Source organism: Mobula birostris, chromosome 18 (genome assembly GCF_030028105.1).
Source record: "Mobula birostris isolate sMobBir1 chromosome 18, sMobBir1.hap1, whole genome shotgun sequence".
NCBI classification, from domain to species: domain Eukaryota; kingdom Metazoa; phylum Chordata; class Chondrichthyes; order Myliobatiformes; family Myliobatidae; genus Mobula; species Mobula birostris.
Genome location: NC_092387.1, coordinates 69256484 through 69280695, shown reverse-complemented (window position 1 = coordinate 69280695; position 24212 = coordinate 69256484). Strand labels below are relative to the sequence as shown.

General features: G+C 42.0%; 2 protein-coding genes across 5 annotated transcripts in view; one reads left to right on the top strand and one right to left on the bottom strand.

The window, feature by feature from the left end:
- Positions 1-24212, bottom strand: part of rassf4a (Ras association domain family member 4a) — a 307320-nt gene that overhangs the window by 189014 nt on the left and 94094 nt on the right. The window contains exons 1-2 of one of the 4 annotated variants that reach the window (XM_072282912.1): positions 18002-18017; positions 11042-11121 (exon numbers count right to left, since the gene is read on the bottom strand). The exons of 2 other annotated variants lie outside the window; for them this stretch is intronic. The gene's annotated coding sequence lies outside the window, so the exon portion shown is untranslated. Of the gene's footprint in view, positions 1-11041; positions 11122-18001; positions 18018-24212 lie in introns of those variants that run through there. One more of the 4 variants, XM_072282911.1, reaches the window with a different exon arrangement.
- On the top strand, positions 3795-7591 carry LOC140211874 (C-X-C motif chemokine 3-like). The gene is made up of 5 exons (XM_072282059.1): positions 3795-3962; positions 4363-4458; positions 4549-4669; positions 5641-5730; positions 6775-7591. Exons 2-5 carry the CDS (start codon positions 4392-4394, stop codon positions 6833-6835), a joined length of 339 nt encoding a protein of 112 aa, XP_072138160.1. The 5' UTR covers positions 3795-3962; positions 4363-4391; the 3' UTR covers positions 6836-7591.

Genomic DNA, 24212 nt, shown 5'->3' with positions numbered 1-24212 from the left:
GACAGAACCAACCATAGGTAACAGCAAGGTGGCCCGGCTTACCCGACGGAGGAAAGGGTTAGGAAGGTTCAGAACCAACGGTAGGTAACGGCAATACGGCCCGACTTACCCAACAGCAGCGAGAAACAGGAAGGGACAGAACCAACTGCAGGGTAATGGCAAGACAGCCTGACTTACCCGGCGGAGGCAAGGCACAGGAAGGGAGCTAGGTACGGGGTGACTCCAGGACAAGACAGCAAGACAAGGCAAGGCTTCAGGCAATGCAAGGCAAGACAGAACTTCAGGCGAGGCGAGAGTTACCGGCAAGGCAAGGCAGGGCTTCAGTCTAGGAAACAGAAGGCAGGGGAAGGGATACAAGGAGTAATGACAAGAACAATCCAGCAGCCACACCCTGGTCTCTGAAGGTATTTATGCAGCCAGCCCCAACGAGCATCAGCTACCTCAATTAGAGCTCAACAAGAACAGAAACAGGGTAGACAGGAAAACCTGGAGCAAGGGTCGATGGACCAGACCGTGAACCGTAATACGGACTTCACGGACCGGATCATGACACTCCGGTTCATCACAGCCAATCCCTTAGTGGGCTCAACAACAAGCTGTTCTAAAAAGCCATCTCGCAGACATTCTACAAAGTCTCTTCCTTAATTAGGATCTCGGCCTGTAATATTGAATGTTTATTTCACTCCTTAGATGCTGCCTGACATGTTAAATCTGCAGAAATTTAGAAACATAGAAAACCTACAGCACAATACAGGCTCTTCAGCCCACAAAGCTGTGCTGAACATGTCCTTACCTTAGAAATTACCCAGGGTTACCCACAGCCCTCTATTTTTCTGAGCTTCATGTACCTATCCAGGAGTCTCTTAAAAGACCCTATCGTTTCCGCCTCCTCCACCGACGCCGGCAGCCCAGTCCACACACTTACTGGTCTCTGCAGAAAAACTTATCCCTGCCATCTCCTCTGTACCTACTCCTAAGCACCTTAAAACTATGCCTTCACGTGCTAGCCATTTCAGCCCTGGGAAAAAGCCTCTGACTATCCACAAGGTCAATGCCTCTCATCATCTTATACACCTCTATCAGGTCACCTCTCATCCTCCGTCACTCCAAGGAGAAAAGGTTGAATTCACTCAACCTGTTTTCATTAGGCATGCTCCCCAATCCAAGCAACATCCTTGTAAATCTCCTCTGCACCCTTTCTATGACTTCCACATCTTAAGAAACTTCTACGAAAGTAGAGGCGCTGTTAGACTGCCTTCATGATGGCGCTCCTGGGACAAATCCTTGGGGGGGAAGTTACAGGAAGAACAAGCAAACTCCAGACAGCCAAGTCCCGAGGTCAGGATTAAACTAGGGTCCCTGGTTCTGAGAGACAGCAGCACTAACTGCTCCGCCAAATTTCAGTGGGAATGGCTGAATAGCCTGCCCCTCCCCCCCCCCCCCCCCCCCCCCCGCTGTTAACACCGTAAATACATGGTGATATTGGTCAGACTGAGGAACAACAGCTTCTTCTCTCAGGTTGTGAGACTAATGAATACCCTTCCACCACAGCAGGCTCATCACTAGGACAGCCAGCAGTTCACTGTTTACCTGTGCTGCACACTACATGCATTTTTAAATTATACAGTATTTTATTAACGTATGTATGGTTATATTCTGTTAACCATGTAACAATTACAGCACAGAAACAGGCCATCTCTGCCCTTCTAGTTCGTGCCGAACTCTTACTCTCACCTAGTCCCACCGACCTGCACTCAGCCCATAACCCTCCATTCCTTTCCTGTCCATATATCTATCCAATTTAACTTTAAATGACAACATTGAACCTGCCACAACCACTTCTGCTGGAAGCTCGTTCCACACAGCTACCAGTCTCTGAGTAAAGAAGTTCCCCTTCAAGTCACCCCTGAACTTTTGCCCTTTAACTCTCAACTCATGCCCTCATTTGAATCTCCTCCACTCTCAACGGAAAAAGCCTATCCACGTCAACTCTATCTATCCCCCTCATAATTTTAAAAACCTCTATCAAGTCCCCCCTCAACCTTCTACGTTCCAAAGAATAAAGACCCAACTTGTTCTACCTCTCTCTGTAACTTAGGTGATGAAATCAAGGTAACATTTTAGTAAATCTTCTCTGTACTCTCCCTATTTTGTTGACACCTTTCCTATAATTCGGTGACCAGAACTGTACACAATACTCCAAATTTGGCCTCACCAATGCCTTGTACAATTTTAACATTACATCCCAACTCCTATACTCAATGCTCTGATTAATAAAGGCCAGCATACCAAAAGCTTTCTTCACCACCCTATCCACATGAGATTCCACCTTCAGGGAACTATGCACCATTATTCCTCGATCCCTCTGTTGCACTGCATTCTTCAATGCCCTACCGTTTACAATGTATGTCCTATTTTGATTAGTCCTACCAAAATGTAGCACACAAAATGTTGTGATTGCTGTGTGCGATGTATGTTTTGTGGTGCACTGCGGTCCGGAGGAAAGTCGTTTTGCTTGGTTGTATGTATGTACAGTCAGATGACCATAAACTTGGATTTAATACATACACATTTGTGGATGTTCTCATCTACATCTGCAGTTTAACCTCTATATAGTTCCTTATTCTTTATGATTATTGAATGTTATATTTGTTGCATGTCACACCCTGACCAAGACACCCCAGTAAATTCTTAATACATGTAAATGTATATGGTGAATAGTTGATCCTCGATCCCTGACTCAGTGTATTTGTTCTCACGTCATTGGGAGAACTCAGACCCGAATCAAAACTACTGTGAACAACAACAGGCCTTCATAATATTAACATCTTGTTAAAATAGAGCAGAGTGAAGAAATCCGAATAAAAGAATATTTTATATTCTCTAACAGATTCTTGAGTTAAGTCCAAACAGAAAGACTTTACTATTGGCCAGACTGAAGAGAAAACTAACCTCAACATGTCTTTTACAGTTAGTGTTGCCAAGTTTCTCACTCCCAAATAAGGAACAAAAGTAGCAGTCAAATCCCGGGACACTTTACCCCAAGAAAGACTACCATGACCATTAAGACTTACGCGGGCACCTGCGTGCGCATGCGCATATGTGCCGATTTTTTTCCCCACAAATCAGTTTTGCCTTCATCTTCCCCAGTACACTGTACATACATTATTTCTACTTTGTATAGGCTGTGTATTTATCATATCATTCCTGCTTTTACAATATGTTAGCGTTATCTTAGGTTTTTTGTGTTATTTGGTATGATTTGTTGTTATTTTTTGGGTCTGGGAATGCTCCCATATAAAGTAATGGTAATTGCCTCTTCGCTTCACGCCATTTCGGCACAACAGGTTTCATAGGAACGCTCTACCTTAGTGGGGGAAATATGGGACAAACCAATTTAGCCCAATATACGGGATGTCCCGGCAAATACAGGACAGTTGGCAACCCTATGTTCAAGTTCAACAGTGCGTGACAGGGAATGAAGAAAGGTGAAGCTGACTCATATCCTTTCCTCGTGGCCCGGTGGTTGGGGACCGCTGAATGTATATGGTGAATACAGTAGTTGATCCTCAATCCCTGACTCAGCGTATTTGTTCTCGTGTCATTGGGAGAACTCAGACCCAAATCAAAACTACTGTGAACAACAACAGGCCTTCAGAATATTAACATCTTGTTAAAATAGAGCAGAGTGAAGAAAGCCAGTTTTTTACAACGGGCTAGAATGCTGAGAACATTCCAGGATTGCATCATTTGTGGTTTTACACTAAAAGCATGTGACACAGCTGGAGGTATAAAAAGGGAAGAGATAGCAGGGAAAGGCACAGAGCACAACTGCCAGCCACACTGAGTGCAACTAGTCTGTCCCACATTAGACTCGGGGACTGCTGCCGGCTCAGACAAAGAGGAGCACAAGAAACAGGCAGAAGGGGAAAACTAACCATCAAGCAAGACAAACTACCACTGTAAGTCCAGTTTTATTCCACTCCTGTTGGAATTGTTCACTGCATGACAACTACCTAGTGCCTACTGTCACTTTATGGAAATATAATCAATCTATGTGTATAAGCTATCGTATGTATTTATGTTTATTATGATTTTTTAAATTTTGTGTTGTTTTGTGCTGCATCAGATCCAGAGTACTTTACACTTGTGTACTGGAAATGACATTAAACATCTTGCTATCTTGCTAATACTCAACAAAAGAGTAATTAATTAATTTGAAAAATAGCTGACTGCTCCGAGTAACCATTGAGACATATCCGTTATATCTAGAATTCAATTAATGTTGCAATTCATCCAGCACTTATAGTTACTAACGAGTTGGAACTTCTGCTAAGTGTGTTTTTTAATTTCTTTGTTCAGGGCAGTAGATCCCCTACAAGGAACAGAAGATGAACAGCAAATTCCAGATAGCAATTCTAGTGGCCCTTGCATTTACCTGCGCCTACTTCTCCACAGGTCAGTTACTGCTCTGTAATTGAAAGCAGATAAATGTTGTGCTGTTCTTTAATGATCACTAAAAAATCCCATGGAATCTGTCTTCTGCAGGGAACGCCAGCATCATGCCGAGATGCCTCTGCTTTCAAACGGTCAGGAAGGTGCGTTTCCACAGTGTGACCAATTTCAACATAATTCCTGAGGATGCTCACTGCTCACGTACCCAGATCATGTGAGTAAAGTTATGCAGATAACGGATGAGGATTCCTCACGAACAACGGAGGGTGGAATCTTATAGTTTATGAAACTTGCAAGGAATTAAATAAACACCTGTAATTAGCAGTGAACACAGAAATGAACATAAAAACAATCACCATCAGCTTTAATGTCACAGAAATATGTCATGAAATTTACTGTTCTTAGACAACAGTACAGTGCAATACAAAAATACTATACTATGAAAATATAAATACAGAGTTAAATAAGATGTGCGTAAAGAGGACAAAAATAGTGAGGTCTTGTTCAGGGGTTCACTGTCCGTTCAGAAATCTGATGGCGGGGTGGGGGGGGGGGGAACTGTTCCTAAAGTGCTGAGTGCATCTTCAAGTTCCTGTTTCTCCTCTCTGATGGTAGCAATTAAAGAGAGCATGCCCTGAGTGAAGAGGGTCCTCGACGATGGATGCCGCCATTTTGAGGCATCGCATTTTGAAGATATCCTCAATGGTCTTGATTAAATTCTGTAAATAGGGTTTCTTGTAAATTCCTCTCAACAAGGCTCAGAGGCATTTACTAAGGAAATGCCGGGGTACCTTCGCCCAGCCATGGTAATATCTGTGATGGTTACAAAGCCAGCTCGGCCCTCTCTAGGGCTTCCGACAGATTGCAGATCTGCAGCAATGTTTCCCAGAGCATCGAGTAATCCAGCTCAGTCAGATGTAGCTTCACCTCAAGGGCTCCAGACCTGGAGAAGGCCAATGGAGCACAGCAGTAATACAAACTCTCTGAGAGAAGTTCAAATGATGCAGAAAATTCACATTTAGTTTGACTTCCCCTGCAGAGCAACCTTGCAATTGTTGTGTTTCCAGCCTCACAGACCATTGGAGAATAAATTGTCTAGATAACTGAACGGGTTCGTCGTTCTCAGTAGTTCACGATTAAAATACAAAGGCAGTGGAAGTAACATTTCAATTCCTCTTCTTCTAGACTCACAGTGAATGTAGAAAACGAGCAAAGGGAAGCATGTCTTAATCCAGACTCAAAACAAGGGAGACACCTGATGTCATGTTGGGAGAGGTAAGCTGATCACCACAGGGGTGTTCTCTGTTGTTGTTAACAATTCTTTATATTACTGAATTCAAATTATGCATGTTTATTATTATTCTGGGGGACAGGGAAGAGCGAAAGACTTTAACTGACTAGGAATGGATTGTAGATTGATCTTGGAGTAGAGTAAACGGTTTCCCCAACATTGTGGGCCAAAAAGCCTGCACCGTGTTGTAAATTTCTATGTTATAACATTCACCAATTATAAACAATAAAGAATGTTAGAAGTATGAATATGGAATAAATATGCAAAACTACACAAATACCAGAATGTATGTTCAATGTAAACAGCGTTATAGAAGAGGTTGAAAGTATGACGGGGTGATAGAGAGAGGGGGGAGGATATATTCCGCCACCAGCAGCAGAGCTGACAGTTTATAATAGTGGGCCGATAGTTGTAGGCAGATTAAGGAATGAGTATGTTACAGAAATGTAACAGGCTTGAACAATTTATGCAACTATGCGATAGTTGAACTAAGTACGATATTTGTCCTCTCCATAAAGTACTCTCAATATCAATATTTGCATTTTGTAAATATTGAATTATGTTGGAGGACAGATGAATTAGTAAACCGATTAAAGTACTATCTAAAGGCCTCCACAAATAAGGAAAATATGCACTCCTTTTATTTGTCTGATGAAATATAATCCCGTTCCTTTATCTCAATATTGCTGACTTCTCCAAGAGCACTTGCAATAGAGTAGTGATTAATTGCACATTTTTAAGCATGATGCTATTACAGCGCGAGGTGTTGGAGTTTGGAGTTCATTTCCGACTCCGTTTATGAAGTTATTACATCCATGATGTAAACTCCAATAAGAACTAGAGGCTTCTAGGTGGCAGATGCCAGAGAATGTCATGACTTGTTCTGTTATCTCAAGACACATAAGTAATTCTGATAGCCCCAGAAATAAACAGCCAGGTTTTTAAAGGATTAGATAAATGACGATTGGATGCTAAACTGTTCTGACGATGCAGTATACTCAACATGCATTCCATTTCATTTCCCACAGGATTGGCTACAACATGAGCAGGAAACACCAATGTCTTCGGGTCCAGAGACCAAAAAATTAGAGAAATAAGAGCTGAAAGAATCACTGAACCATGATGTTATTCAGGATGATAAAAAGAAGTGGAATCACTGAATCTTACTTTCCTTTTTGATTCCCTGTAGTGTTGAATGTGGAAGCACTGCATTTAACAGTGCTCCAACCATTACTAATATTTCAGAACCAAGACACTGTCCACTCAGTCCTTTGTCTTATTTGAATCTATTGTTGACGTCTGCTCTCAGGCTGTGACGTGTGAAACAAAGATGAATGCAATGATGCAATCTATTTATTTCTGTTATAATTAAAATCTATGCTACTTAATATTAAATTAACACCTCCATATCAAGTAATAATGATATTGGATTCCTTCCTATGTGAGATGATACACTTGTAAAAGTTAACCTGCTGAATATTCCTTCCTGTGTCTATGATTTGTCTAGGACACCGTGTGTAAAACGTAATTCCAAAGGGTTTGTCTTAAAGAGTTCACAAATAAGCTGGATGAAAATATTTATTCAATGGTTTACAGTGCTGACTGCAGATCATTAATTGTAGACCAATTGAAACTGGTTAATGTTTACATGAATTTAAACTACAGTGTACTCTTAGCAATGTACTTTGTAAGTATTACTTAGTTTTTTTAATTTATGCATAGTTTGGTATTAAGCACAGAGATATTTATATATAAAGTAATCTTTCTATTTGTTATTGTAAAACAGAATATATGTTTTGTAAGTTGAAATATTTTGCTAAATTTGAATGGATCAAGCATTTTAAATTTTCTAATAAAATGTTTAAAAATTAAAAAATCATTTCTACTTCATTATTTAAAAGTAAAAAAGTTTTACCTTATTCCACTCTATCTAGTTTGGCGAGTTTGTTCACTGAAGCTTTTTGCTTAATTCAAGACTACTCTAACCAATTGATTTGGAAAGCAAGATGTAATTTTTTAAAAAGTTTTTAAAAATCCTGCAAATGCTGGAAATCTAAAATAAAAAAACAGAAAATGCTGGAAATCTAAAATAAAAAACAGAAAGTGCTGGAAACACTCATCAGGTCAGCTGGAATCTCTGGGGAAAATAAAGAGAGCTGATGCTTCAATAGTTCAATTTAATATAAGAGATTATATACAATATGTAACTTAAAATCACTACTCTTTGAAACATCCAAGAAGCAGAAGAATCTACTGAATGACAGAAAAATGTCAGGACCCCAAAGCAACCCCTTCACCCCTCCCACGAACAAGCGGCAGCAAAAACATCAACCTTCCCGCTCCCCCCACTTGCTCCTGCAGAAGCATCAATCCCCATCACCCACCAAGCAACAGCACAGCCCCCAGAGGCCATGACTTAGAGTCCATCAAACATATCTGACCATCCCAACATCTCAGATTGCGTCTCTCTCTCACTAGTGAGGGAGAGAGAGAGAGGTATCCAACAGATGTGAAGAGAGACCAACAGCTCACTGTTTCGATGTTATATTCTGCAGCATCAAAGATCCGGAGAAGCTCTGTTCCACTGCCTACAAATGTCCACAGGTCTTGCTGAGTACTTCCTGCAGGTTCTGTAATTCTTATACCAGCAAAATTCAGACACAAAATTCCAGCAATAGTAACTGAAAAGTTCACTAGTAAGGAAATTAATGATTAATACATCATATACGTTCCCAACCAATACAAGCTAAGGTTGTGCTGGGGCAGCCCACAAGTGTCACCACATATTCCAGCACCAAAACAGCAAAGCATGTGCACCATGGTCAGCATTGTCCTCTCACTCGGTCACTTACTTATTCTCTAAATCAAATCAAAAATAATGGTTCCATTTGTGCTTATAACTACAAATGATTACTGTCAGTTTCTGTACAGCATCCTATATGAAAACTACAGTGAACTGTCAGGTCAGCTGAAAAGCTCATTGGCTGCCATCTACACTGCAGGACTTGTATGAGTCCACGTCAAAGAAACAGTCAGGAAAAATCATTGCAGACACTACCCACCCAACAACTGCCTTTTCCAAAAGCTCCGTAGGGTTATTGAAACAAAAACCTCATGCCATATTAGAAGTTTCTTTTCCCAAACAGTTAATCTGATCAACCATTTTAGTTAGCTCCCCCCCCCCAGCTCCTCTATCCATTACCCCCATCACTGCACTGAACTGTAAACATTTAAAACCACTTTTCATAATACTGTTTACATTGTGAATACATGCTGGTAGTTAAGTATTTATGCACATTTTATTCTATATCCGTACTTTAAACTCTAACTTTAGAATGAATGAATTGACTTTATTTCTTATATCCTTCATATACATGAGGAGTAAAAATCTTTACGTCACATCTCCGTTTAAATATGCAATGTGCAATCATAGTAATTTATAATAATTTATAATAAATAGAACAATGTAGTTTTTATATAATTCATTATTCTTTATAAATGTTGAATGTTGTTGTTTTTTGTTACATGTTGCACCCTGACCTCGATGCGAAGAAACTTTGAAACGGAGCACGAGCTGATGTTTCACTGCACTTCACCAGTTAAAGCAGCATTGAGGTAATTGTGGAAGGCGAGCGAGTTCAGCACTGACTGCCTTCCTTTTGATCGCTGCCAGAGAAGTCTGTGAGCATCTGCCGGAGAATCTGTGAGCAGCCTATCACCGTGTGGCTCGCTGTGGCGGGTGGATAGGGCTCTCTGCCTCTCTTTCAATGAATGTCACTGATATCGTAGGATGGTATCGTGGTCTGCGTTTATGGATTGGACTACTGCGTTTATGGACTGTGTACTTTTTCCTCGTGTTTGGGTCTTTATATTCTGTGTTTTTTATTGCCCGCTCCTTTTTCATTTTGTTGTGCAAGGGCAGGGTGTTTAGGGGTTGATGTCTGTTAGTTTTTTTTATGTGTGAGGGAGGGGTGTTTTTGGGGGGTTGATGATCGGGATGCTGATCTTTTTGTGTGGGCGGGTGTGTTTAATGTTTCTCTTTCTTTTCTTTTCAAATCTTTTTTATTATTATCATATTATTCAAAAATAACACGAGTACATTGAAGTAAGCAACACTTACAATGTCTCAAGGAAAAAGAAACATTATTTTAAAGATTGAAAAATTTTGGTGATAATAAAAAAAACCCTACTAAGCAGAAAAAGTGGGGGGGGGGGGGACCCCATTAGGTGTTCAACCCCAGAGCCATGCGTCATACAAAAAGCTTCTAAAGATAAACATCAAACTGCCAGCAAGAAAAAAAAGTACCAAAAATTTACAATTAGATCATGGAGGAAATCTATCAATTAACTCAAATGATAATAACGAGCAAATGAACCCCATCTTTTCTCAAAATCAAATAAAGGTTCAAAGGTTCGACTTCTAATTTTCTCCAAACTAAAACATTACATCACTTGAGAGAACCATTGCGACAAAGTGGGGGCTGATGTATCCTTCCACTTCAACAAAATGGCCCTCCTAGCTATCTTTTCTCTCTGAATCACTTTCATGTTTTTTCTTTGCTTCATGCCTATCGGGAAAAGACAAATTTCAGAGATGTATATGGATACATGCTTTGATAATAAATGAACTTTGACCAACATACCACAGTACATGTATATGGCGAATAAAGTTGATCATGTGTAAAATACCATAGAGCCAACCCTCCTGCTGGAAGGTACAACAGCTTCAGGGCTCACAGCACCAGGTTCAAGAACAGTCACAACCTGTCAGCCATCAGGCTCTTGAACAAAAGAGGATAAAGACACTCATCTATTGAGGCTCCCACAATGATCTCACTTTAAGGACTCTTTATCTTGTTATTTCATGCTCTTATCATTTATTTCTATTTATTTATATCGGCATTTGCACAGTTTGTTGTCCTCTATGCTCTACTTGATCTTTCACTGATCCTGTTATAGTTACTATGCTATACATTTGCTGAATATGCCTGCAGGGAAATCAATCTCAGAGTTGTATATGGTGACGTGTATGCATTTTGATAATAAATTTACTTTGAACTTTGCTAGTCACAGTGTGATGTTCTGCCAACTCCACAATTCACTGGTCAGAGGACCTGACACATTCAAACCTGCCTCTCCATCCACTTTGGTTTCTCAAAGTAATTGATTCACACTTATCACAAAACTGAAGCATTAATGCAAGTATGGAGAGAGATTCCTCTCCTGACAACCTAGAGCCTTTCCACCAACTACCAGGCACAACCCAGGAGACTGACGGAATAACTTTTCACTTGCCTGCTGCTCCAAATGTTCTCAGGAAGCTCAACACGATCCAGGACCAAGCAGCTTGTTGGATTAGCACGCTGTTAATGACCCTAAAGAACAAGATAAAGATTACCTTAGACAATCAGACATCAGAATGTAAGACTCAGGGGCAGAATTAGGCCATTCGGCCCATTGAGCCTGTTCCTCCCTTCAATCATGGCTGATTTATTATCTCTGTGAACCCCATTCTCCTACCTTCTCCCCGTGACCTTTGACACCCTGACTAATCTAGAAATTATCAATCTCCACTTTAAATATACCCACAGATTCACCCCTTCAGGCTAAAGAAATTTTTCCTCATCTCTGTTGTAAAGGCTTGTCCCTCTATTCTGAGGCTGTGCCCTCTGGTCCTAGACTTCCCACCACAGCACTCACCGTCTCCACATTCACTCTGTCTCCGCTTTTCAACGACTTGCAAAGTTCAGGTTTGAGTTTATTGTCATTCAACCATACACATGTAGACAGCTAAAAGAAACATCATTCCACGGGGCCAAGGTGCAGTCACCGTACATATAGGCACACACAACAGATATAGTTACAACCTAGCACGTACAGTCACAAAGTAATATTGGTTAGCATAACGCTTTACAGTACAAGTGACCCGGGTTCATTCCCACCACTGCCTGTAAGGAGTTTGTACGCTCTCCCTGTGAGCACGTCGGTTTCCTTCCACAGTCCAAAGACGTGATGGTTGCTAGGCTAATTGGTCATTGTCTATTGTCCCGTGATTAGGCTAGGATTAAATCGGGGGGGTTGCTGGGCGGCACAGCTTGAAGGGCCAGAATGGCCTGTTCCACGCTGTGTGCCAATAAATAAATAAAGTCCCTGAAGAGTGACAGGTTGGCATAAAGCGCGAGGTGCAGGTTTATGTAACACAGTATACTGTTACTGTCACTATTATAATGAAACAAGCAGTTGTATAAATATGTGAAAAATATGTATGTCATAAGTCCATTGAAACATACAGTAAAATGTGTTATTTATATCAACAACCAACACAGTCCGAGGATGTGCTGAGGGCAGCCTGCAAGTGTTGCCGTGCTTCCGAGGCCAAGACCCTGCAGAAGGTAGAGTTCATGTTCACTTAGGAATCTGATGGCAGAGTGGGAGAACTGTTCCTGAGTCGCTGAGTGTGTGCATTTAGGCTTCTGTACCTCTTTCTTGGCAATAACAATGAGGAGGACAGGTCCTAGGTGATGGGGGTCCTTAATATTGGATGCCCCCTTTCTGAGGCACCTCTCCTTGATGATGTCTTGGATACTATGGAGGCCAGTGCCCATGATGGACCTGACTAATTTTACATCTTTCTCTAGCTTCTTTCGGTCCTGTGCAGTAGCTCCGCCATACCAGACGGTGATGTAGCCTGTCAGAATGCTCTCCACAGGACATCTGTAGAACTTTTGTGTGTTTTAGGTGACAAACCAAATCCTCCCAAACTTATAATGAAATATAGCCACTGTCATGCCTTCCTTATAGCTGCCTCAATTTGTTGGGACCAGGTTAGAGGTCAGAGGTATTGACACCCAGGAACTTGAAATTGCTCACTCTCTCCACTCCAGATCCCTCTATGAAGATTGGTTCATGCTCCCTCATCCTACCCTTCCTGAAGTCCACAATCAGCTCTTTGGTCTTACTGATATTGAGTGCAAGGTTGTTGCTGTTGTGCTGTAGGCCTTGATAGAGTGGATGTGGGGAGGATGTTTCCCGTGGTGGGAGAGTCTAAGACCAAAGAACACAGCCTCAGAATAGAGGGGCATCAATTTAGAACGGAGATGAGGAGGAATTTCTTTAGCCACACACTGGTGAATCTGTGGAATTGTTTACCACAGGCAGCTGTGGAGGCCAAGTCTCTATGTATATTTCAGTCAGAGGTTGATAGATTCTTCATTGCTCTGGGCATGAAGGGATAAGGGGAGGTAGCAGGAGATTGGGCTGAGAGGAAAATTGGATCGGCTATGATTAAATGGTGGAGCAGACTCAATGGGCTAAATAGCCTAATTCTGCTCCAACATCTTATGGTCTTATGGACACCACTCAGCTAGCTGGTATATCTTGCTCCTGTATGCCCTTTCATCTCCATCTGAAAGTCTGCCAACAAAGGTTGTATGATCAGCAAGTTTATAGATGCCATTTGAGCTATACTTAGCCACATAGTCACAGGTATATAGAGAGCAGAGTAGTGGACTAAACACACATCCCTGAGGTGCACCAGTGTTGACTGTCAGCAGGGAGATGTTATTAATGATCTGGACAGATTGTGGTCTTCCGGTTAGGAAGCCAAGGATCCCGTTGCAAAGCGAAGTACAGAGGTCCATGTTCTATAGCTTTTCAATCAGGACTGTAGGGATGCATAAATTAAAGAACTCTAAGTTGTCACAATTTTCAGAGCGCTATGAGGTATTCCATCAGAGCATGCTGCCTTGTGAGGGTTCACCCTCCTGAAAGACATTAGCCTCTGAGACAGAGATGGCAGTGTCACTGGCTGCTGCAGGGATCCCCACAGCTGTAGTTATATTCTCCCTTTCAAACCGGGAGTAGAAGGCTTTGAGCAACACGCACAAAATTCTGAAGGAACTCAGCAGTCCAGGCAGCAACTATGACTGTTTCAGTCGACATCTCAGGCCAAAACCTTTAATAAGTTATTACTATTATAATGCTCCTCATAATTTTGTATACCTCTAAATCATCTCCCCTCAGTTGCTTAAACTTCAGTGAATAAAGTCAAACCAATCAAATCAAATTCAAGAGTAATTATGGTTCAGCCTTACAAGAATACTGTCAACTGTGTTCCTGTGGGCCAAGGTGCAGAACATACACAGCACAAGCACACAGCACATTCAAGATAGCGAGCTGGCAAAAAAATACATAGCAAAAGTCCCGGAGTGACGAGTCCAGCAAATTGCTGGGGGATTTCAGCACATCAGGCAGCAGCGATAGAAGGGGAATAAATAGTCGATGCTTCAGGCTGAAACCCTTCATCAGGACTGAAAAGGGAGGGGGAAGAGGCCGGAAAAAGGTGGGGGGTGGGGAAGGAGCACAAGCTGGCAGGTGATAAATGAGACCAGGTGGGTGGGTAGATGAAGTAAGAAGCTGGGAGATGATTGGTGGAGAAAGTAAAATGCTGAAGAAGAAGGATTCTGATTGGCGAGGAGTGTGGACCATGGGAGAAAGGGAAGGAGGAAGGAAACCTGAGGGTGGTGATGGTGTGGTGAGGAGAAGAGGTGAGAGCAGAATGTGAATGAGGAATGGAAAAAGAAAGAAGAGGAAGGGGAAGATTACTGGAAGTTGGAGGCAACCAGATTGCTGTGATGGTTGTACTGGAGTTTCAGTTTAGACAAACCAACACTTTCCACACTGACATTCTCTACATCTCCTCATAAATAATAGAAATGTGCCCTCATCCATCCTGGCCATCAACTACCATCAAGTACCCAACTATCCTAATCCCTTGTTGCCTGTATGGATATGTGGAAGCAGGATGTCCTCAGATCTCTGCCGGGTTGGTTGAGCAGTCAAGTATCATGGAGAGTACAAAGTGTACTGAACTAGAAGCCTGAACCCAACCTCATCAAACAGACATGAAGAGTATTAAATGTAGCAGGCATTTTCCAATTACTTTGATCTGTCGGTAAGGCAAGATAATGCTGCGGTTCTATGAAACATGGTTAGACCATATTTGAAATATTGCATTCAATTCTAATCACCTCAGTGTAGGAAGGATGTGGAAGCTTTAGTGAGGATGCAAAGGAGACTTACCAGGATGCTGCCTGGACAAGACAGCAAATCTTAGGAAGATAGGTTGAGCGGGCTTGGGCTTTGCTCTTTGGGGCAAAGGAGGATGAGTGGTGACTTGATCGAGGTGTACAAAATAAGAGGCAGAGATCAAATGGACAGCCAGAGGCTTTTTCCCAGGGTGGAAATTGCTAACATGAGGGGGCATTATTTTATGGTTATTGGAGGAAAGTATAGTGAGGATGTGAGAGGTAGGATTTTTACACAGAGAGTGGTGGGAGCATGGAATGCCCTGCCAGGGGTGGAGGTAGAGACAGGTACATTAGAAACATTTAAGAGACTCTTAGGAAGACACATGGATGATAGAGAAATGGAGGGCTGTGTAGGAGGGAAAGGTTAAATTGAGCTTTGGTTGGTTGAAAGGTCTGCACAACATTGTGGGCTGATGGGCCTGTAGTGTGCATGAATGTTCTTTGTTACATAACTCCACAAATGTTAGATGGAGCTATAGGGAATGTAGGCGATTTTCTGATCTTGTTAACCAAAGAGAATTAGAAAATTAAAACCATCCATCTCCCTGAACTGCTCTTTCCAATCTCTGCACTTCCTCTAGTCCAGAAAACCATTTATTCTCACTCAGTGCTCCATTTTTGACCCTATTCCAAGTTCTCATTCTCCCTTCATCATCTGTGATCTCATCAACAAACCTTGGTCTGACTACCTGGAATTCCTTCTTTAACGCTCCCGCCCGAATATTTACCAGCCTTGGTCTGAGTACCTGGTGCACCTTCATTAATGCTCCTGTCCTAGTGTTCAGTCAACATTGGTCTGACTACCCAATGTTCTTTTATTAACTCACCTTCCTTTCCAATGCCCTCTTCTCATTTCACATCTGAAAACTAGAATCTTTCACCAAACATCTGGTCTCTTGAGATTGGAATTGGTTTTCTATTCTACTGCAAGATACCGTGAAGAGCTTGTCTTGCATGATGTCTGTCCAGGTGAGATAATCAGGCAGCATGGCCATTAGCACAGCATTTTACAATACAGACAAGGAGTTTGTATGTTCTCCCCGTGACCACGTGGGTTTCCCCTAGGTGCTCTGGTTTCCTCCCAAACTCATGCTATTACAGGAAAGATCCTAGCATGGATAAACCAGTGGCTAACTGGCAGGTGGCAAAGAGTGTGAATAAAGGGAGCTTTTTCTGCTTGGCTGCTGGTGACTGGTGGTGTTCCACAGAGGTCTGTGTTGGGACTGATTCTTTTTACGTTATATGATTTGGACAATGGAATTGATGGCTTTCTTGTAAAGTTTGCAGATGATACAAAAAATGGTGGAGGGGCAGATACCTGTAGTTTTGGGGAAATACGGTGGCTACAGGAGGATTTAGACAGATTAGGAGAATGGGCAAAGAAGTAGCAGATGGAAAACATATTGGGAAGTGTATGGTCATGCACTTTGATAGAAGAAACGAAAGGGTGAGTATCTTCTAATTGGAGAGAAAATACAAAAATCTGAAGTGCAAAGGGATTTGGGGGTCGGCTGGTGGTGCAATGACATCAACGCCAGACCCGGGAGCGGAGGTTCCTGGGTTTGAAACCAGTCGGGTCGGCTCCTGAGTACGCTTTCCATCCATGCCGGGTTGAGTGTCAAGACCACAACTCGACCTCGTAAAATAAAGGGAAAAATACTGTGTGAGGAGTGGCGTGCCACACAGTCTCTCTCTCCCTCGCTCTGTGCCTTGCAAAAAGTCATGAAAAAGACATCATCACGCATGCACACGCAGACGCGCATGCACAGACTCACACGCATGCAGGCACATGCCAAAAAAAAGCAAAGGGATTTGGGAGTCCATGTGCAAGATTCCCGAAAGGTTAACTTGCAATTTGAGTCTGTGTTGACAAAGGCAAATGTAATATTAGCATTCATTTCAAAATGACTGTAATATAAAAGCAAGGATATAATGTTGAGACTTTATAAATCTCTGGTGTGGCCTCACTTGGAGTATTATGAGCAGTTTTGGGCTCCTTATCTTAGAATGGATGTGCTGAAACTGGAGAATGTTCAAAGGAGGTTCATGAAAATTATTCCAGCATTAAACAGCTTGTCATATGAAAAGCATTTGATGGCTCTGGGCTTATATTCACTGGTACTTGAAGAATGAAGGGTGATATATTTGAAACCTATTGAATTGCTAAAGGCATTGATAGAGTGGATATGGAGGGGATGTTTCCTATGGTGGGAGAGTCCAGCCTCAAAATAGAGGAACACTCACAACACGCTGGAGGAACTCAGCAGGTCGGGCAGCATCTCTCAAAATAGAGGGCTGTCCTTTTCAAATGGAGATGAAGAGGAATGCCTTTAATGAAATAGTGGTGAATCTGTGGAATTCATTGCCACAGGCAGCTGGTGAGACCACACCTTTATGTATATTTAAGGCAGAGGTGGAAAGATTCTTCATTGGTCAGGGCAAGAAGGGATATGGGGAGAAAGCAACAGATTAAGGCTGACCGAAAAATGGATCGGCCATGATGAAATGGCAGAGAAGACTTGATGGGTCAAATGGCCTAATTCGATTCCTATACCTTATGGTCTTAAGTGGAAATACAAATGCTGCAGATTGCAGCAAAAATAATTCAAAATATGTATACTGAAGAGGAAATTTGGAGGTGTGTTTGGTCAGTGCTCCTCTACGAGGCCTCGATAAAATTACTATTATACTGTGTTTTATTCATTCATAGGCCAACAGTGTATGTCTAAACTAAGTGTCTGGAAAAGTTTGACAATGCCAAGACCGCCGACTGCCAAACTACCGAAGTTAGCGCTAACAACGGGTCGGTAAAGCACTTCTCTGCGTCTGAGATACCGCCGGATAAAATTTACGCCATGTGCAAGGAATTAGGTCAGGAGATTTCTCAGTCAGTTCTGCGCGGCATTAACGACCACTTTGATGTTTTTGAGACCAAGTTTGAGGCACTTGTGGCCTCTCAGGCTGACTTACAAGCCCGTGTGGCTAATCAAGAACTAACCACCAGTGACCTTGAAACACGCATGCAAGAGCTTGAAGTGAAGTATTCAGAGCTAATGAGACAAAATACCCAGCTTGAAGCTAAAGTGCATGACTCACAGGCTCGTTCCCGGAGACATAATATTAAGATCGTAGGGATACAAGAGGGCGAGGAGGATGGTAAACCTACTGAATTTGTTTCCAGACTGATTCCCAAGTTGCTGGGGGAAGAGCGTTTCCCGTATCCCGTTAAAATCAATAGCGCGCATCGCTCTCTCTATCCTAAACCGGCTGCCGGCGGGAAACCACACACCATCTTGGCACGTATCCATCACTTTCAAGTGAAAAAGCTGATCCTGTGCCGCAGCAGACTACAACCCATGAAGTACGAGGGAAACAAGGTCTTGATCTTCCCGGACTATACTAATGAGGTGATGACTCAACTTCGTGCCTTTCCTGGTATACTGCAAACTCTGCGTGATGGAGGAATCAAGCACACCCGTGGTATCCGGCTCGGCTCTATATTTACCATCAAGATGGAAGAGCGCCTAAAGTATACGACGACCTGATAGAAGCAGCACAATTCTTGGAAAGGAATAACGCACGAAAAAGGGAGTAGATATAGTGACACTGTTTATTCAGCTTATATTTGTGCCGGTTTCCATGTTGGGATATGGGAAGGGACTTGCTTGTTATATATAGCTTTGCAATGTTATATGCTGCACTGGGATTTAACTGCAGAGAATGTTCTAAATATTTTTATTATTATAGGGGTTAAATTTGAGTCGGTGTCATGAATGTTCAGCTTCAGGTGCGGACACTGGATAACTCTCCCCAGCCCTCATAGCATTTGTTTAACGGTATTATATAATTTGTTTTATAAATTTTCTCGGAGAGGGGGTTTGTGATAAATGTGTAATGTTAGTTACCTGCCCAGCAACTCCTTTTGGGATGGAAATGGGGAACTATGTGTCTGGTTTAGAGAGACACGAAGGGGATTGGGTTAGGGTGTGTGTTGTTCTTGTTTATAGCTCAGACATGCTTTTTTTTGTGTATGTTGTGTTCTTATGAGGCTGCCAGTTATTTTGCATTGTTTACGATGTTTGTGCTCAACTCTAATAATCTCTTTTTTATTCTCATATGCAGAGGCCTTGCGGTAGAACACAGCTGGGGGGGGTAAAAATATTACAATAGTCTCATGGAATGTTAAGGGCCTTGGTCATGTTGTTAAGAGGGATAAAGTTTTTAGACATCTCAAATCTCTATCTGCAGATGTGATTTTTCTACAGGAAACCCATATTAAAGTAACTGAGCAAAGCAGATTGAGGTCTAGCTGGATATCGCAGATTTACCTGTCACCATTTACTTCTCATGCCCATGGTGTGGCTATCCTCTTTAGGAAAAATATCCCATTTCAACTCACTTCCATGACCACAGATCCTCTCGGTAGGTTTATTATGATCTCTGGCACCATTAATTCATTTCCTCTAACCTTCCTTAATATTTATGGCCCAAACACAGATGAGCCAAATTTTTTTAGGACAGTTTTTGATTTACTTTCGGATACCAGTAAATCAAATATAATAATCGGCGGTGACTTGAATTGCTACCTGGACCCATATTTAGCTAGACTGTCCTCCCGGCCGCCCTCAAATATCGTGTCAGTGCAGGTCCTGAATAATTTGATTAGATCTAGGAATTTAGTAGATATTTCGCAAGTTCAACATCCCACCGACAAGGATTATTCTTATTATTCTCACATTCACAAATCTTATAGTAAAATAGACTATTTTTTGGCTGATTCTCATTTAATATCTCGTGTTACCAATACAAAATATCATAATAGATTAATTTCTGACTATAGCCCCTTCACAATGTCCCTAAATCTCTCCCTTTCCAAACAAATCTATTCCTGGTGTTTTAACCCCTCCCTACTCGCCGATAAGAAATTTATAGAATATATCACCACCAGATTAAAAGATTTTATAGAAATTAACGATAATGGCAAAGTGTCAGATTCCACACTCTGGGGGACATTAAAAGTTGTAAATCATGGGTATATAATTTCATATGAATCCGCTGCTAAGAGGGAGAGAGAAGGGGTTGAGAATACTCTCCCAATCCTTGAAGCGACACACCAGGCTTCGAAATCCTCTGAAGATTATAATAAAATAATGATGCTTAAATATGAGTACAATTGTATCTTGCGTAGTCAAATAAATAACCCCTCTTAAAATTAAGACAAAGGCATTTTGAAATGGGAGACCAGCCCGAGGGGCTCCTGGCGCGGCAGCTCAGGGGCGCCCAGGCCCTAAGGTCAATTCATTGCATTAGATCGAGGGCGGGTACCCTGTTAACTAACCCCAAGGAGATAAATGACTGTTTTAAAGAACTTTACAGCGAACTCTACACCTCTAAATGCAATGCCACTCAATCTGATTTGAATGACTTCTTTGATTCTCTTGTAATGCTGAAACTTAGTGACGCCGCTAGGGAGGACTCAGATTCTGACTTCACGTTAGAAGAAATAACTTCTGCCATTAAGTCATTTCCGTCCGGCAAGGCAGCTGGGCCAGATGGATTTGGCTGTGAATTTTATAAGAAATTCTGCGATATCTTTGCTCCACTTCTCCTCAGAATGATATCTTGCTCTGAGAGAGATATTGCCTTACCTAGAACATTTTACGAGGCTAACACTTCCTTCATTTTAAAGAAAGGTAAAGAGGAAACAGACCCGGTCAGCTATAGGACCACTGCATTTCAGAATCTTGACAGAAAGGTAATTACTAAAATGCTGGCTAACCGATTAAATAAGCATTAGTCATCTATCATTCATCCAGATCAGACAGGATTTGTCCCGGGTAGGTTCTCTTTTCCCAATGTCAGATGCCTCCTTAATACTATGTATGCTGATCATGGGAAAGCTAATGGGGCAGCAATTTTATCCCTTGATGCACAAAAGGCTTTTGACCTGATTGAGTGGCCTTACATGTTAGAGTCAGTGTACAGGTTTGGTTTCGGGGAGTCATTTGTATCTTGGGTAAAACTGATATACGCCAGCCCAATGTGCTCTGTTATAACTAATGGTGACAAGTCAACTCTGTTTCCCCTAGACTGTTCAGTCCAGCGGGGGTGCCCCCTCTCCCTCCGGCCCTTTTTGCCGTCGCGGGAGAGCCCCTTGCCGTAAAAATAAGAAGTCACCCAAATATTCTGGGTTTGAAAGTGGGAGGTATTGAAACACTTATTAGTTTATATGCTGGTGGTCTGATACTCTACTTACAAAACTCAGAAAAGTCAGTCCCTCTTCTAGATTTAATCACCTCTTTTGGCAGACTATCGGGATACTCAATCAATTGGACAAAAAGTGACTTTGTGCCCCTCTCCAACGACTACACGCGGGGTATTTTTGGAAAGTGTCCCGTTCAAAGTAGTTAAAGATCACTTTACTTACCTCGGCTTGACAATCCCCAAAGGTCCTAAATTAATATTCAAACTAAACTTTGTAGAGTTTATTTCAAAACTTAAACAGAATATAGAAAGTTGGAAAACCCTACCTCTGTCTATGATTGGTCATATAAATTCAATTAGAATGGTTTCCCTTCCTAGGTTTCTCTATCTTTGTCAAAATCTCCCCATTTTTCTTATATCAGTTTTCTTTAAGAGTTGGACTCCATAATATTGTCTTATATCTGGAATTTTTAAGAATCATAGGATTTTGAAAATACATTTACAAAAGCCTAAGTCTGAAGGAGGGCTGGGATTACCTGTATTTAGACACTATTATTGGGCTGTCAATGCTAGGGCTTTAATGTTTTAGCAACAGGGGGCTCCCTTGTGGCTATGTATAGAGTCTGACTCTGTTGTCAATTCCTCCTTGCCAAGTTCTCCAAGTTAGAGAGGACTGGGACTTCAAAAAGTTTGAGTTTTGTTTTGAGGGAGGGAGGGAGGAGAAGATGGCAATGTGACGCAGCGCGCGTGGCCGTTCCGAATGAATATCGATATGTGTAACTAGGGGCCGTGCACAATCCGGATTTGATGGGGACAGCCGTGAAGCGCAAAGGAACATCTGGAGAAACTTCTGAAATGCCTGCTTCGCTGCCGCTGCTACTGTGCAAGCGAGAATCTCCGGAGACGAAGGCCCCAAATCCTTGGCTTTGCGTATCACCTGTTGCCGGGGCCGGGGTTGAAATGCTCGGCAGAGATGGTGCTCGGTGCATCGGTGTCGGAGAGTTGGTCGGAGGCTCGGAGTTTTTCGGACGGACTCGGAGTCGGACTGTGGTCAGATGCTTCCAGGATGCTGCATCGGCAAGTTGGCGGCGCTGGAGGTTTACCATCTGCATGAAGTGATGGGACTTTAGAGAGACTCTGAGATTTTTACTGTGCCATGGTCTGTTCTTATCAAATTACGGTATTGCTTTGCACTGTTGTAACTATATGTTATAATTATGTGGTTTCTGTTAGTTTTCAAGTCGGTGATACCATTCTGGAAAAACATTTTTATCATTTCTTAATGCACGCATTACTAAATGACAATAAAAGGGGACTGCGTGTCCTCATAATCATAATAATAAAAATCATAATCATAAACTTCTGTCAGAATTCTAAATCAGATTAGGAGCATTCTGAATTTACCAGAGACCTCTGCACAGACACCAATCTGTTTCAATCACTCCTTTCTACCCTCATGGTCAGATAAAACCTACCATGCTTGAAGGGAGAAGGGTCTAGTTTCTAATGAAGACCTGTACATAGAGGAACGGTTTGCAACATTTAGTCTGCTGAAAGAGAAATTTGAGCTGCCTCATTTGCACTTTTTTCGTTATTTGCAAATTAGACACTACATTCAATCTAAGATTTGTAATTTTGAAATCCTTCCAGGGAAACATATGTTTTTTGATATTTTAAAGAACCCTCCTGACTCCAGGCATCTCGTTTCTAAGTTTGTATGTTTGTTTGATAATTGCACTGTAGCGTCTACTGTGAAGATTAGAGATGCCTGGAGAGAGGAGTTGGACATTGAATTATCTGAAGCTGCCTGGGATAAGTGTTTGTCTATGATACAGGCCTGCTCTGTTAACAGCAGGCACCAACTGATCCAGTTTAAAGTTGTCCACCGTCTCCATTACTCTAAACTTAGATTGCACAGGATTTACCCTTCTGTCTCGCCAATGTGTGATAGATGACAAGGGACGGAAGCCACATTGTCTCACACCTTTTGGTTTTGCCCATTACTGACTGGATTTTGGTCCAAACTATTCGACTGGTACTCAAAGACCTATAAAAGATCCTTCCCCTTGGAAGCTGGTCTCACTATATTTGGCTGCTCGCAATCTACTATTTGTTTCCCTGCAGCCATACAACAGTCTCTGATGCTGGGGATGATTGTTGCCAAAAGACTTATCTGGATGGAATGGAAATCACCCTCTCCCCCTTCCTTTCGGAGATGGATGTGATCTCAGTCATACAGATGGAGAAACTTAGGTTCTTGAGCACCAATTCAATTTAAAAAATTTCGGCTATCTGGGGTCCACTTCTTGCCTACCTGGACAAGGCCAGGGGTGGATGAACAATTTCCCCCCAGCTGATTTCTCACAGGCCTCATTTGAGATTTCATGTTTAGTCTTTTTGAGCACTCTGTACAACAGGCATCCCTCTAATGTTATGTCTTTTATTTTTTGCTTATTTCTTTTTTATACATGTCTGAGCTGGTATGTTTTTGTTGATCTCATTGTTTTTTTTTGAAAATTCTAAAAATAAAGTATTTAAAAAAAAAAAAAAGAGGAAATTTGGAACAACTAGAGATGTGTAAGATGATGAGAGGCATTGATCGTGTGGATAGTCAGAGGCTTTTTCCCAGAGCTGAAATGGTTACCACAAGAGGACACAGGTTTAAGGTGCTGGGGAGTAGGTACAGAGGAGATGTCGGGTAAGTTTTTTATGCAGAGAGTGGTAAGTGCATGTAATGGGGTACCGGCAACAGTGGTGGAGGCGGATATGATAGGGTCCTTTAAGAGACTTTTGGATACGTACATGAAGCTCAGAGGGCTATGGGTAAGCCTAGTAATTTCGAAGGTAGGGACATGTTCAGCACAACTTTGTGGGCCGAAGGGCCTGTATGGTGCGGTAGGTTTTCTATGTTTCTATCTTTCTAATTTTCTGCAGCTCACAGAAAGTTGCCGATGATTGCTGGCACCATGATGTAAACTCTAATAAGAACTAGAGGTTTCTAGATGGCAGATGCCAGAGAATGTCATGACTTGTTCTGTTATCTCAAGACACATAAGTAATTCTGATAGTCCCAGGAATAAACAGCCAGGTTTTTAAAGGATTAGATAAATGTCGATTGGATGCTAAACTGTTCTGACAATGCAGTATACTCAACACGCATTCCTGTGTGTCTC

Excerpts from the sequence above, each read along its gene's own strand:
- LOC140211874 (XM_072282059.1), top strand. The coding sequence starts at position 4,392 with ATGAACAGCAAATTCCAGATAGCAATTCTAGTGGCCCTTGCATTTACC. Across the intron at positions 4,459-4,548 it reads CTGCGCCTACTTCTCCACAG|GGAACGCCAGCATCATGCCG; the intron begins GTCAGTTACTGC and ends TGTCTTCTGCAG. Across the intron at positions 4,670-5,640 it reads TGCTCACGTACCCAGATCAT|ACTCACAGTGAATGTAGAAA; the intron begins GTGAGTAAAGTT and ends CTCTTCTTCTAG.